Source organism: Rhododendron vialii, chromosome 4a (assembly GCF_030253575.1).
Source record: "Rhododendron vialii isolate Sample 1 chromosome 4a, ASM3025357v1".
Classification (NCBI taxonomy): domain Eukaryota; kingdom Viridiplantae; phylum Streptophyta; class Magnoliopsida; order Ericales; family Ericaceae; genus Rhododendron; species Rhododendron vialii.
The window spans coordinates 30486256-30502345 of NC_080560.1; the positions used below are offsets into that span (position 1 = coordinate 30486256).

At 38.0% G+C, this 16090-nt stretch overlaps 2 protein-coding genes across 9 annotated transcripts in view; both read right to left on the minus strand.

The window, feature by feature from the left end:
• Positions 1–14064, minus strand: part of LOC131324741 (pentatricopeptide repeat-containing protein At4g19440, chloroplastic) — a 23338-nt gene extending 9274 nt beyond the window's left edge. The window contains exons 1-5 of one of the 8 annotated variants that reach the window (XR_009199428.1): positions 11176–14064; positions 10958–10992; positions 10719–10755; positions 8911–9092; positions 7404–7534 (exon numbers count right to left, since the gene is read on the minus strand). Coding sequence is in view for 5 of the 8 variants with exons in the window: in XM_058356838.1 (XP_058212821.1) it covers positions 11187–13790 (2604 nt within the window). In the remaining 3 variants the exon portion in view is untranslated. Of the gene's footprint in view, positions 1–7403; positions 7535–8910; positions 9093–10561; positions 10993–11170 lie in introns of those variants that run through there. The other 7 variants (XR_009199427.1, XR_009199426.1, XM_058356840.1 and 4 more) reach the window with 7 other exon arrangements.
• On the minus strand, positions 3778–5161 carry LOC131323892 (transcription termination factor MTERF15, mitochondrial-like). Its single transcript, XM_058355730.1, has 4 exons — positions 4970–5161; positions 4538–4741; positions 4343–4432; positions 3778–4200 (listed from the first exon to the last, which is right to left on the minus strand). Exons 1-4 carry the CDS (start codon positions 5159–5161, stop codon positions 3778–3780), a joined length of 909 nt encoding a protein of 302 aa, XP_058211713.1.
• Positions 14065–16090: the final 2026 nt, after the last annotated feature.

A 16090-nucleotide genomic window follows, 5' to 3' on the forward strand; every position in this document is an offset into this window, starting at 1 on the left:
CTCTCTTATCTGGTTCTATCTCATCACTTGGAGCTGCAACAATGGCGTCCACCATACCCAAACGCTTCTCGCCACAAGCCCTTGCCCGCCCCAGCACTCGAAACCCCAACAAACCCCTCCTCAAAAAGCTCCCCTCCAAGTCCCACCTCAACCCCAACAACCAACGCAACCGCCGCCGCAAATTCCCCCCGCCGTCGCTCTCCACCTCCGGCGGTGGCCGCGACTCCACCACCTACACCCGCCTCCCTCCCAGAGACTACTTCATCCTCCCTTCGTTCGACTCTCCACCTCACTCTTCTGCCGTGGCCAAGCTATCCGACTTCGATGTGGCAGCTCCGACGACCTCCGGTGACGTCATCGAAAGTAAAGATGACGAGTTAGGAAGTAATTTAGGGTTTGATTATGGTAAATTCGAATTATTCGAGGTGAATTCTGATTCCGAGGAGGACGAGGACGAGGAGGACGACTATGACTATGACTATGACCTTAAATTAATAGGTCTCGTTCCCACTAATTTTTGGTCTCGACTAATTCTGGATGTATTTTTGTTGTTTTTTCTTATTCGCTACTACATTGGGGGTCAAATTTTTGGTCGACCTAAAGTTGTGAAAAAAGTCAATAAGCGTCGGGAAGCGTCTTAAATGATTTTTTAATTCAACTTTGATTTATATTTAAGTACTTTTTCGATTTCTCTCGTCGGAGGAAACAAAACAATTGATTCAGTATTTTATGGAATTTCACGTGGCTAGACCCAAGCCACCCCATTGGCTGCTTTGCTGAGGTTTTGGGTTGGATAATCCGGACTTCGTTTCCTGGAAATTAGGATTGTGTGCTCCTGTTTGGAGAAGATCTTCCTTATGTAGCATCCCGTAAAGAAAATTTACAACGCTAAATCGCATGTTCAAAATTATTTTGGACGGTTTGGGTTGCAAAATCAATTGTGATGGTAACGATTATTTTGATCGGTCGAAATTAAAAACGCATCTCTGTCATTGATTACGCGAATGGATGGATGGGATTGCGCATAGCTGTGAATGAGTTCTCTCAAAGTATGTATGTATCAAAAATGTTAGTGTTATGAATCTGGACCGTTCGTTTTCTTTTATGAACATTTTCATAGTTCGAGTGTCATGTATTATACTATTCATGTATATGTATTCCCATGCTTAGTGACTGGGGCTTGGGGTCCAAACGAGTCGAGTCAATATTTATAATGTTTGAGCTCGGCTCGTTTAGTAAAAGAGTCGAAAACTCGAGTTCGAACTTGGGTAGTTTGCAAATGAGCCGAGCCGAGCTAATTTAAAAACAAGCCAAGCTTTGTCGTGTTTTAGCTCGGAACGAGTTGAAAACTTAGCTTGAGCTCGACTTGTCTCGTAAATGCGCTAAGCCTGACTAATTTACCTAACGAGCTGCGCCTATAAAACAAGCCGAGCTTTTGAGTGTTGAGTTTTTTTTTTTTTTTTTGATCCGCAGTGTTGAGTTCAACTCGTTTAGTAAACGAACTTAAAATTCAAGCTCGAGCTTTTAGCTCAATTACTAAACAAGTCCCGAACCATGCATTAACAAGCCCCTCGCGAACAGCTCGGTTCATTGGGCCTACATTGGTTGGTAACTTGGTACTTGGTGCATAATAAGCTCTTGCTTGGCGGGAGATATGTGACGCGGCAACAGTTTGTCGGAATTTTAGATTTTGCGTGCCTAAACACCATTGGCTGGTTTGTTGAGGGTTTGGGTCGTAGAATCCGGAGTTTGTTTCCTCGGATGTTGGATTGTGTGCTGACCGTTGAATAAGAAATGGGATTGGGGCCTACTAGGATAGGTGCATAACAAGCTTGTGGTCGTTTGTTAAAAAAGTCTGTTCAAGATTGATTTATTTTGTAAATAAGTCGAGTTTGAGCATTGTTTTGAAACTCGTTAAGGTTGCAAAGCAAGTTCAAATAAATTGCTACTTGGCTCGTTCGGCTTACGATTTACTTCCTCCGTTCCATTTCATTTGGTCACCTTCTCTCCCAATTTGTTTGCATTTTCCAGAAATTAGCAACCACAAAAGTCCAAACTTCCATGTTTACCCCTTCAATTTTGAGTTAAATGATATACAGTACTAAGGTTAAAACACAACTCAAATGAAATACAGTACTAAGGTTAAAACACAATCACACCGCTGTCTTGAGTCTTGGCCAAACAATGGGCAACAACATTGGCACATGTTCTTCTTTTTTGAACACGCAAACTATATTACATTAAGATAACAGAGTTACCAGAGTGTTGCATTTTTTTACAAGACATGAAGCAGCGATGCTAAAACTACATACAACAAAACATTTGCCAAAAAGTTAAGAGGGAACTATATACAACAAAACCATTCTGCCCTAGCGCTGCATGTTTGGCCAAAACATTTGCTACTTGGTTGGTCTCGCAGTAGCAAAAAGTCGGCTTCAAACTAAAGAGAGAGGCACTGCTGTAGAAGGCTCCGCAGACGCCCCACTTAGACCTGCTTGCTGCAAAAAGTACCTTGAAAACAAAGCAAGGATGTTTCCCACAATTAAGCTCTAGTAAAACCAAAAGGCAAAGCAAGCCACAAACCATCCCCTACTGCCCGTAATTCAGCAACCATATTGGAGTTGATATGGATTGATCGTTGATTAAGCACGGAGAAAATGACCCTGACAATCACGAAAGCTATGCACCATTAGCACATCTTCGAACATAATTAAACTTGCAATTCCTTAATCTGCTATGCAATTCCCACACCAGACATGTTTGTTTTGAAATTTTATCTTAAGCTTATAGTAGCCGTTTAATTTTTCTCAAGACAAGCGTGTTTCGTTCGTGCGATCTCAACTTCCGATCAATGTAATTTTTTGCACACGCGTCAAACTCAGCAAGTCGATTAAAATGAACAGATCATATCTTATAATAAATTCACACACAATCTGCAAAATTTATTATTCACATTATCATCTAAATATTTTCACAGATTATTCTTATGATACAAAAATTTGAAATCTTCAATTCTCAAATTAGAATTAAAAAATAATAATGCTCTCAAAACACCCATTAGAATTGAACTTTCCAGATTCTGGTTGGTCAAGCAGGGGAACATTTCTTCTCCTCTCAGCCTTGACCATCTTATCATCTCTCTCTCTCTCTCTCTCTCTCTCTCTCTCTCTCTCTCTCTCTCCCCTTCTTCTTCTGGTATTCATACTATCATTGAGGAAACGCACAATTACAAAGATCAAGGAACGCATATCTTCCATTACAAGAGAAAGCATAAACACAAAAGCCTTTAGCATTGTGAAACCTAAATTTTAAAGTAATAATTTAACAAATGCGCGAAGAGAACAAATTCGTTTGGCCATCCTTACCGACAAAAGACAATAAAATCAGAACATCACGAGCAAAATAAATGACCAAATTGACAACGAACATTGTAAAATCTAGACTCTTGTCATCTGAACAGAATAAAAAGTGAAAACTAAAAGACCAATCTACTCAACGTGTAAAGATGATGGTACGATGCATCAAGCCTCAACTGTTACAAAGCGATGGAAAATTCAGTGTAGCATGGCGGAACCTCCAGACCTTCATAGCACAGAAAACAGAAAACTAGAACTTGGTTAACGATAATATATTTCAATCTACTTCTCCCACGTATTCCAAAAGTACAAAATTCAAAACCCATAAGTTAAATCCAAGGAAGCAAAATAACAAGACAATTGCATGACCAGCTGGTATATTAACGGCTGGCTCCATTGTGATCTCATGTCCATATCCTAATTAATTTGCAAGTGCCAAATTTTTCTCGTACATCTTCAATAGCTCCGTAGCTTCTTCCTTAGCCACCTCCACAACCTTTGTTATGAACCGTGTTTCAGGAGACTCCGTCATCGGACTAAAGCTAATTTTTGGTTTCTTGATCAAACCTTTTGCTTGCAATGCTTGATAAACCAAACACCTTGGAACAATCCTCTTCTCGAAGCTTAATGATAAGAGTTGTGGCCCTTTTGAAACACGTGAAGATTCTAAACCCATTTTATTGACCAAAAGGTCCATCATTCTCGTGATCTTTTCCTCGGACACCATCATAAACCACGGATACTTCCCAAAAGCCCCAAGAATCTCATCCTCGGACAAACCCCACTTCTTATAAACCTCAATCTTCTTCTTCCAAGCAAGTTTACTCACTGAGATCATTGTAAACTGCTAAAACAAAGGTCAATCTCAGTGGGTTAACCATTCCCTTTACCTCCTCTACAATCTGTCTAAATCTCTCACGACTTGACATGAATATTCTAGGTTGGAACATCAACAATTATGCGATGTTTGCATCTGGCACATTGACCTCCCGCAGAAGTTCAACATTGGGTGTCATACGAGAGTCGAGATTAACCAAAACCAGCCCAGAAGAGTGTTTAATAGCAGATAACGTTCTCTGCTCCGATCCAATCAAATTCTTAATGAACTCGAAAGTTGGGATGATTTAGTTGTCTAAGTTTCTTACAAGAAGAAACGGTGATTGGGACAGTATTTTGACTACATCTGTGCTTGAAAAGCCTTTAGATTTGAAAAATTCGAGTTTGGGCAAAAGGCTTTTCTCTGGATTGGACATAATGACTTGGGGAACCTTTCTGATGGCATTTAAGGCTTGGGGTTTGGTGAAGCAATGGTCACACAAGAACGCGATAACCGAGTCGGGTTTTTCTGGGGTTTCGAAATTGATTCTCTTTGATGCTGTTATGGCCTTTTCAAGAGCAAACCCACATGAGTTTATGAGGTAATCGACAGTGAATGAGTGTTGATTTGGTGTTTGATTGATGGATGCGAGAGATGATGAAAAGGACTGGATTTGAGTGAAGTGGATATAACGGGTTGGTGAATTCCTGAAGGAAGACCTTATTTGGTGAAACGTTTTGAAGATTGAGATAGACATTGATGGAATTAATTAGTCGAAGGATGAGGAGGGACTTGCTTGATTTGCAGAGGAAATCTTCAAAAATTTAAACTTCATTCGTTGCCTAAAACCCCCATCTCCTTTTGTGAAGCCATCAAACCCTTCCTTCCTCACTTCGTTCCCACAAGGCTCGAAAGCAATCCTCTTTCCTGAACCCTTCTCTGTAGCAGAAAAATTTCCGAGGCAATTGAAAAACAATAGGGTACCCATAACAATAAACTAAACGGGGAGTGATCTCGCTACTCTACTTCTATCTAACGGTACTTCCCTTTCGTGTTTCTGTTGGGTGAAGGAAATTGTGAGAAATGAGAATGCTGTTAGAGAAAATAAGTGTGGCAAAATCACTTTCTTAAATATTACTACTACAAGTAGTATATTTATAATTAGGGGTTAGCATGGTCCGGATTGGTTCGGTTTTACAGTAAACCAAGAACCAAACTAACCCACAAAAGACATTGAACCAAACCAATCCAAACCATTTAAATACAGTTCGGTTTTGATTTTAAACCACGATTTGGAGAAGATTAGAGGATTTATTATTGGCTAGGCAATATATGAATGCCTTTTAGATTTACCACGTTAGCTTTATATATAGAATAGGAACTGTATAGAAATTAAAGTTAGAGTAATTAGTCTTGGTAGCGAAGGAATTATAGGAATAGAAATGGAATTGATTTTCATATATAGAAATTTAGGATTTGGACAGTAATTTGTTTATAATAAATTAATAACTATAGGAAATTAACTATAGGAAATTAGGAATGAGTTGTGATATATAGAAGCTTTTAGTCTAAATTATCTTGACAGGGAGGAAAAACTAAATATTGTGGTGGATTTAAAAGGATCAATAAATTTGGAAAGTAGTTGACTAAGGCTCCCATATTTATTGGGTGAATAATAGTTAAATTACATATACATTTAGAACTATAACATATATGTATTATACAGTTCGGATCGGTTTGGAACCATAACCGTAAACGTGAATCCACAAATCAAACCATATGACGCAGTCTCTAATTTTTTTAAACCATGACCAAATCATACTACTAAAATACCAAACCAAACCTTTCGGCTTGGATTGGTTTGGACTGGATTCGTGGTTTCAAGGATTTTTTGCTCATCCCTTTTTATAACTTCATAAATTGATAGGAATAATTTTTTGTCGGTAAAATGACTAGTTTTTGACTATATACATGTAACTTCATTTTACAATAAACAGAAAGTGGTGTGTTTGTACACAAAAAGATAGTGTGAAAATTTAGCATAGATCAAACAAATACGGAGTATCCCCATAAAGGATATTTAGAGTAATTTTATTGAAACACTATCATAAATAAATTTATTGGCTATAATTGAAAATTTTAAGAATATTAGCTTAATTTAAAAAATCGGGAAAAAGACGTGCCCCATGGGACCCACATAGGTCCGCCCCTGAATGGATGTTGATCGTATACAAAATGAGAATGCAAACCCTCCTCGTGGGGAAATTTTCAAATTGTGATTTCATTGTTCAGCTTGGAGAATGAATTCTGTAATTTACTCTCAAAACTCCCAAAAATCTAAAAATGCAAAATGGAGGATTTACTCCCAAGCTCCGAAAATCTGAAAATGCAAAATGGAGGATACGTTCTGGATGTTCCCGAGCACCCTGAATATAGGTCTAGCTATGAAATTTTGCCCATTTTTATTAGCCAAAGCGAAAAAATAATGATCTCGGAGCCTTAATCTATTGTGAACTCTTTTACTATCACGCATGATCTAGGGTTTACCTCTATTGTAGAATATTTGAAAGTTCAAGTACACTGAGCATGGCCTAAATGAAATACAATGAATAAAGTCCATTTGTTGAACAAAAACATTAACGATTGTGTCAATACAATGAAACAACAATTGGCTTCAACAAAACATAGCATGTTGCAAATGAGACCACCACTATAAAATGTAAACCAAGACTTTTGTCCGGGTCAATTTGGTTCAGCCACAAGAATCATATTATCCTCCAATTTGGGGTCGGCAACAAATCCAAACTCTACGTTAGCTGAAAAGAACAAGGAGAGAAAAAAAAAAGGGCCAAGTTACCCCGGATGAAAAGACGATGGTATACACTATCTGTGCTCAACCATTACAAAGAGACAATCATCTTTTTTGTTAATACGAAAATCTAAACAAACTAAGCTTGAAGTGGCCTTTGATTGGCACCATTGGATGGTCTTGAGCTGCACCCATCATCTAGCCAAGTTTGTCTGCAACTTGCTGGCAACCTTAAACCATGTCGAATTGTGTAACTCTGGGACTTCATCTGTAGTGCTTGAAGTTCTTCAATATGTTCCTAAGGCAGAGAGTTTTCAGAGGATCCATCGGCCTCTATAGTCGCAGCCATAATGCAATCAGACTCTATTTCCACATTTTTCCAATCTTGCTGCTACATAAAGGTAAGCCCCTTGAGGATGCCCCATAATTCTGCATCAAAAAGAGAGCTATCTGCCAAGCATCCGAAGTAGCCAGTCAATCCCTCCTCATCTGAAACCTCACCCGGACCATGCTCCATGGCACTGCCATATGTACTCCGCTTGAGCAAACCAACTGTAAAAAACCATTTTTTTAGTCTAATGCTTCTGCTTCCAGTAGGAATATGCAGATTAAAAGTCTCCTTGACTTCATTGACATACTTTAAGATACTAGACACTAAAGCCATTCAAAAACAAAAGATACTAGACAATAAAGTAGTCATATCACCGCTAGAATTCTCAAAACCTTACCTATTCCAACAATTTCAAAATGCCCAATGATGACAGTAAATAAAATGTTCCCAGGAATATTATCATGATACTTTAGAATTGTCCTTGAGACTATTCTGTATCAACCAAACCAATCCAAAGAAACCCTTTCAGTTATTTTGATGATTTCAATTTCCCAATCCAAGCCCAGTAGGTCTGGTTATTGTCTTCTGAAGTTGACAAATCATAAGCAGATTTAACACTAGACATATCATTGGTAATACCTTTGAGCAAGGAGTGTCCAACAGTTAATTGATTTCGTCAATCTGGAACTTCCCTTTCGTTCATCGAAAAGAAAACTTAAACTTACTTACAAACAGAGAATTTCAAATGACTGCCCCATTGTGTTAAAAACAGACGATTTCGTATTACAGTGTTAAAAATCCTCACAGAGTTTCTTCTTTGTGTTCAAGCTAATTTCAGTGTTATTAACAAGACCCCCGAAAACAAAACTAGGTAATTAATTACCATACCCATTGAAACAATACTCTATACCCCAAGCTTTGAGTTAAAAATCCTCACCATTTTGCAACAAATTAAGAGTCCTAAACCATTTTACTGACAAAAAAGTCCATGATTATCATGATCTAAAGCATGCTAGCTTAAAGAGTCAGTCATACTTGATAGTCCCTAAACTACAGGAAGTCTAACCAAAATCATCCAGCAGAAATAGAACAGTGTAGAAAAGTCACAGTATGCACCATAAACCAAACCAAACCAAACCAAACTGAGCCTTATGTCTCAATTACTTGGGGTCGACTACATGAATCATTTTCCTCCATTGAGCTCTGTCCAGGGCCACTTGTTCACACAAACCCATTATACTCATATTTTGCACACCACAGCATCTAATGTCAATTTTGGTCTACCCTCCCCGTAGCAATCCTACCCAAAGCTATCCTATCCACTCTCTTAACTTCTACATCTCTTGGTCAAAAATGAACTTGGAAGCCAATGGCATAGTGAAACCTAAATTTCACAACATAGAGAGAACAAACCTATTTGACCATGCTTTTTAACGAAAAACAATGAATGAGAAAAGCACACATACACCTGTGTTGTTGCAACGAAAAAAAATTGAACCATCAGCAGAATGAGCAAATTGGAAACGAATACCACAAATTCTAGAATCTGTCATAAAAACAAAATAAGAGAGAAAATTACAAAGACAAAGCCACTCACATGAAAAGATGACGGTGCATTGCATCAAGCCTCAACCGTTACAAAGCGAAAGAGAATTCAGTGTTAGCCAGGTGGAACTTCCAGAACGCCCTCACCCCAAAAACACTTCAGGGGCAATGAAGAGATAAGAAGTGATCTAAGGTATCAAGAATGTGCCAATGTTTTCTTTCAGCTTTATAAATCTGTACAGGAGTATCAAGAGAACGGGTGAATGGTGCCACCACATCTAAGAAAACTGTCAACTCATTCACACAATATTCCCCACCCAAATCATGACAAAAGATTTTTTTTGTGGTAGAAAATTGTTTCCGAACCATAGAGTGAAAGGTGTGACAAATGCAGAAGAAGTCAAATTTTTTTTGATCGGCAGAAGAAGTCAGATTTGTGAGACATTACATAAATCCAACTAAAGCTTCTGTAGTCATCAATAAAATCGCATAATATAAAGATCAACCTTGGTAGCTATTGCAGAACGTCCCCAAACATCTGTACCAAAAGGAGACAAACGAGAAGTAGAAATCGAGTTGCTCCTGGAAAAGGACACGGCATGTTTGTGCAAATTTACACGCACTGCATTCAGAGATGTCAGTGGAAGACACTTACCCAAAACGCCCGTCTAAGATAAACGCTTAGGCATTCACTAGGAACATGACCTAATCTAAGATGCCAAAGATAATAAAGAAAAAAGGAAGACAAGGCAGCAGAAGCATATTCATAGGAATGAGAAGGATCCCCAGAACATGTAAATTACCAACTCTTGGACTCCTGATCCGGAACAACTCAACTAAAAGAGGAAAACTGAACATAAAGACCTAAATCTAACAAATCATGCCAGTAATTGGTGAAAGGACAACAAGGGTGTTGCTAGTTGCATTTTATATACCTGGAGCTCATGTGTTATTGTGAGATTCGCAACAAAGTAGGAATCCTTTTGCCAAGTTCCTCACGCGTTCTTCGTAGTTCAACTTGACCATTGGAGGAACCTCCCAGTTGGAAAGAAGTTACTAATAAATGTTTGTAACTTTAGTTCACAGGAGGATTAGTGCTAAATTATTGCAGCTTTAAGAGTATCACATGTGTTTCCAACATTTTGTACTCATCTTCTCCATTCTCCAACCAATAACAATCTTCCAATTGACAACAATCGCAGCATAAGACAAGGTTAAACTTGAGATGGCACAAATTTAACCTCCACTGTGTTAACAGGATATGGTAGAGGGTTTTTCAAGGTTGTTTTCCAATTATGGAGCTCTGGAGGGCGTCAGGGAGGGATGTACGACTATAAAGAAAATAATATGGAATCCAAAGAAAATGTAGCTTCTTCACTTAATTCTTCTTTTCCTTTACATGTTTTTCCTCCAAAAATCCAGATTCAAACAAGTGGTTAAACAATACGAAGATAGAATGAATCAGTTAAAACTTAAAACTAAGCCTGTGAACAAATCCCACCCACCTGAGAAGCAATTCTCTTTCAAGTCTACTACTGAGTTTATGTAATATCTTCACCCAAAAAAGGACACATTAATACTGATTGTGGGTCCAAACTCTTGTGCCACAAAGGTAATTCGCAGAAACAAGAATGAAGTGGCACGGAAAGATTATTGCTCCTCCGTTGCACGGAAAGATTACACATATTATAGTTACTGAAGAATTAAGAAAAAGAAACCTTAATAGTACTGAGCTATCCAATAATTAGCGAACATGTCGATGGCCCTGTGCCCGTAGAGAATTTCTATACTTATCCAGACATGGTACAAATAACAAAGAAGAAGATGAATTGAAACCAAATAGAGACTTTGATAAAGTACCTTATAAAAGTGCAGAGCGATTCTCAAAAGATAAGGTGCGTCAATCAATGTTCTAAAAGTCGCTCGGTGCTAGTCGGGCGGTCAGCCACCTTTGAGCGATTAATCGGATTAATTGGCAATTAATCGGCACATATTAATTAGTAATCCGTGATTAATCGTTAGTCGGACCTAATCGGAGAGGCTCCACCAATGATTAATTGGCGATAAATCGCCGATTAATTCCTTGTTTTAGAACACTGGCGTCAATAATGTCCAATGTTAACAATTGGCTTGCCTGAAAAACAGCAAAGCAAAAATCATGTATTTATCGTACAAAACCAACAACCCGCAAATAGAATATAACCAGTAAGCTTTTTAGAAACAAGTTGAGTTTAGAAACAAGTTGAGTATAGCCTACTATCTGATGAATTGTTCAGTACAAGAACATTTAGTGTACGAATAAAAAGGCAAACCTTACAAATTCCCTGATCATTCTTGCTTTGTAATAGTTGATGGCTGCACCCACCCATGAATTAATGTTGTGTATGTGATTTCATCTAAAGCTACTCCTCTGTGGGACATTTGGTTGCCTATCTTAAAGCCGCCTTCTACATTATTTTCCTTGCAAAATCCATTCGTCAAAACATTATACGTAACAGTATCCGGGACCATTCCCTTCTCTACCATCTCAGCAAGAAGCTTTTCAGCTACTTTCAAATTGCCTGATTTACAATAACCATCGATGATGACAGTGTAAGTAATTTTATTAGGGAATATACCATGCGATGACATCTCCTGCAAAACATCTTCCACCTTATCCATCTGACCTAACTTAGAATAGCCACCAATAAGAGCAGTATAACAAATGACATTTGGCAACAGTCCCTCCGCTCTCATTTCCTGGATAAGGTGTCTTGCCTCCTCAACCTGACCAATATTGCACAATTGATGTATTAAAGAAGAATATGTGGCAGGAGTTCGAGGAACCCCTCTTCTTGTCATGTCATCACGAAGCCTAAAGGCTTCCACTAAATTACCAATTTTACAATAAGCTCCAATAAGTGTATTGTAAACAACCGAATTTAGTTCCACATTCTGCCTTAGCAACTCATTGAAGAGACTTATCCCCTCTTCAAGTTTATTAGCTTTACAATATCCATCAATCAAGACCCCGTATGTATAAACATTAGGAACCAGATGATTCTTTTTGCTTTCTTCCCAAAGGGCCACAGCTTCTTCCATCTTACCCGCGTTACATAGCCCATGCATCAGCAAATTGTAGGTGAAAGTGTCCGGCTGAATTCCTCGGTTTACCATCTCTTCCCTCAACTTAAAACCTTCTTCCATTTTCCCCTCTTTGCAACACGCTGAGATAAGCGTGTTGTATGTAATCTTGTCCAATTGAAGACCTCGCTCTAGCATCTCTTTGAGAATCCTAACAGCCTCAAGCATGTTTCCGGCTTCACAAAGACCATGGATAAGGGTATTTGAGATAACTATATTAGGATCAAACCTTTTCTCGAGTAGCCGAAACCAGAGGTCAATGGCCTCTGAATGCTTACCCTCTTTACAAAGCCCACCAACTAATGTGATCATCAACCCATCATTTGGCCTCAAGTTTCTCAATAGCATTTCCCTAATGAACCTCAGTGCAGAGTTGAATCTATGATTCATACAAAGCAAGTGAATAACTGAAGTAAAAGTACCTGGATTTATGGATAAACCCCTTGATAGAATCTCCTCCAATAACTGCTGGGCTTCATCCATCTGTTTAATCTTGCAAAAACCATGAATAAGCGAGTTGAAAGTTACTGAATTGGGATCAAACCCCTTGGAAACCATAATATCCCTTATCTTTAATGCATTCTTGACTTTGCCCATTTTACAATACCCATCAATCAGTGTGTTATACACAACCTCGTTTGGGATAAAACCCCCCTCCAACATTTCATCCAAAACACTGTTGGCTTCATCATATTTTCCCAATTTCATAAACCCATTTATGAGGACACTGTACGTGATAAGACTCGGTTTCACACCGTTCTTCATCATTTTATCTTTTAGCTCAAAAGCCTTATATAAATTGCCGTTCTTACAAAGCCCATTCATTATATTATTGTAAGTAACAACGTTTGGAGAAATACCCATCTCCTCCATTTTGCGAAACAAACCCATAGCATCATATATTCTCCCTCCCTTACACAATGCATTAATTGCAGTACTAACCAAGTAAACATCCGGTAAAACACCTTGGCAAACAATTTCAAACACCTCATAGCTCTTCTGAAGCTCATTAGCCTTTACAAGAGAACTTAATAAAAAGTTACAAGTCTTCAACGATGGATACATTGCCTTACCCGCTAACAACCGAAACACATCCAAAGCAGTGTCAAGACCCACATTTTTGAATTGGGTACAGTAAACATGAATCAACAAATCCAATATCCTATTATTAAGAGCCAACTCCGATGCTGATTTCACATTAACCATTGCATTAGCTATCTCAATATGCCTATTCTCGTGGTTGTCAAACAAAACGGGCAGCTTAAGATCGATCAACCGGATCAAAAGCAACCGAGCGGGTGCCCCAAAGTTCGAAAAAACAAGCAAACAAATCAAAAGACAATAAGATCTCAAAGTGAACCTATACCCGTGTAATTCAGACGCAAAATGAAAGAAATTCAACAAGGTTTTGGGGTGAAAAGAGGACCCAATGTCAATGAAAAGCTGATCGAATTGGTGCGGAGACAAATGGGTTAGAATGTATTTACATTTAGAGGTATCTAGAGATGGGTTTGAAAGAACTGAAGTTACCAAGCTGAGAAAGCTCTTATCTAATGAAGCCTTTGGCTGATTCTGTTGATGTAATTGTGGTTGTGAATGATCTTCTTGTTGTTGGTTATGGTGGGAGGTGTAAGTCACGCGGGTTATGGGGCGAGTGAGGAGAGAGAAGGTCGGGTAGGGATTGGTGATTGAGAGCCTCCTCAATTTCATTTGTGAGAGCATCCACATCAGGATCGCTTCTTCACCTTCAAAACTACAATAACGAGCAAAACTCAAAAAACAGGGCTGCGCCAGACTCAACTGTACCATAATATTTTATTACTCCTATCAACTGTACCAGACCCAAACCTGATACCGCTGCTCGAGGTCGGCGTCAGAAGGGAAGGGGAAGTCGAGGACAATCGGCCACCGCCGCCGTCGGTTAGGGTTTCTCCCCCATAGCCGAAGGCTCTATTTTATTTGGGTGCAGATCCATTGAATGACGGCAATAGCTGCATCTCCTCTACTGTGATTGAAGAAGATGAAGATGGACGAGAGAGACAGGGAGCGGACCGGCAGAGGTGAATTTGTGGAATTTGGGCGGGTGTGGGTACATGGAGAGAGAAAGGGGGAAGAGTAGAGTTACTGGTGAGGAGTGAGAGGAGTTACTGGTGAGGAGGGGGGGGGGTGGTGGTGGTTGTGGGGTGGGGCGTGGGGTTGTGGTTTACGTAAATCTCTTCTCGCGCCCCCTGCACATACACCCCCGATCCCACCTTCCTCTTCCGAAAATACCCCACCCCATTTTCTCTTATTTCTTATTTATTTACTTAATAATCTTTATATTTTTTTTCTTTTTTATTTATTTAATATTATTTAAGTATTTCGATTTTCAATCCGGTTGAATTGATGCAAAGATCTTATTTTTTTTAATCATTTTATCTTCAATGGTCATAGTAAATTTTTGGCTCTAAAGCCTTTCGACGAGCACCCTAAGGCTCCTTATTTAGTTCCAGGTCTCTCTTAGGGTGCTCATTGAAATGCCTTGAAGCAAAAAATTCACCACGACCATTTAGGATGAAATGATAAGAAAAATAAGATCTTCGCATCAATTTAAACGAATTAAAAATTGGAAGACTTATTTTTTACACCGTTTATATATTAAAAAATATAGTTAAAAAATTAAGTGTTTCAATTTTCAATTCGTTTAAATCGGTGCGAAGATCTTATTTTTCTTATTATTCATTGGTCGTAGTAAATTTTTGTCTCTAAGGCTTTTCAATGAGCACCCTAAAAGAGTCCTGAAACTAATTAAGGAGCCTTACGGTGCTCGTTGAAAGGCCTTAAAGCCAAAAATTCATTATTACCATTTACGATGAAATGATAAGAAAAATAAGATCTTCACATCGATTTAAACGAATTGAAAATTGAAAAACTTAATTTTTAACTATATTTTTTAATAAATAAACGGTGTAAAAAAATATGTTTTTACTCTTTATATGGTTTTTTTAATGATAAGAAAAATAAGATCTTTGCACCAATCTTATTTATATATTTTACTTTTATATGTTTTTTTAATTATTTAATATTATATACGTGAGTAAATTTCATTTTTTAAAAATTTTATAATTCTTTTATGTTGTTGAATTTATTAATTTTGTATTTATTTATATATTTATCTATTTTATTTGTAACCATTTATTCAGATTTTATTTCTAACCGTATTACACAGCTCATAGAGGTTGACTTACTAGTAGAGAGGAGCAAAGTGGACGATGCATTCCTTCCTTTACAGAAGCATCCACTTCGTCATCTAGGGTAGAATCTAGGAGATGTGGGAGGGGCACGTGAGTTCTCAAAACTCAAGCGAACCATGCTCAATTTTCAATTCCACCCATCCCTGCCGACTACGTTCAGCATTTACCGCGGGCTTATCAGCATTAATACAAGCTATGTTTTAACTATTCATTTATTAATTAAAATTATAGTAAGAAGTCTTTTAAAAGTAAAACAAAAAATTAGTAAAAGTAAAACAAAAAAATAGTAAAAGTTAAAAAAAACTAAAACAGTAATTAAAGTCTTTTAAAAGTAAAACAAAAAAAATAGTAAAAATTAAAAAAGAAAACTAAAACAGTAATTAAAATCTTTTAAAAGTAAAACCAAAAAAAATTAGTTAAAAAAAACAATAATTAAAGTCTTTTAAAAGTTTAAAAAAATAGTAAAAGTACAAAAACAAAACACAAAGAAAACCTAAAACCGGGGGCGGAGCGGAGGGGTATGATGTGGTGGGCCGGAAGGGAGGTTTTTTCAGGGGTTGCGAAAAGAGGCCCTCGTGGTTTACTCTTCTCTCTCTCTCTCTCTTTTAATCGGTAACTTTACTTTTTTTTATGTGAAACTAGCGTTCAATTCGTTCTATGCATGAGCAAAACTAACCCATTCTAGCATTGTGCCCGTTTGATGCACGGAACAATTAAAAAAAATAGGTTCAAACGGGCACAACGTTAGAACAGATTAGTTTTGCCCGTGCATAGAACAGGTTGAACGCTAGTTCATTTTACGATTCAACCCGTTCATTTTATAATCTTTTATGTTTGCCATCCCTCTAAACTACATCAAATAACACACATTAATTC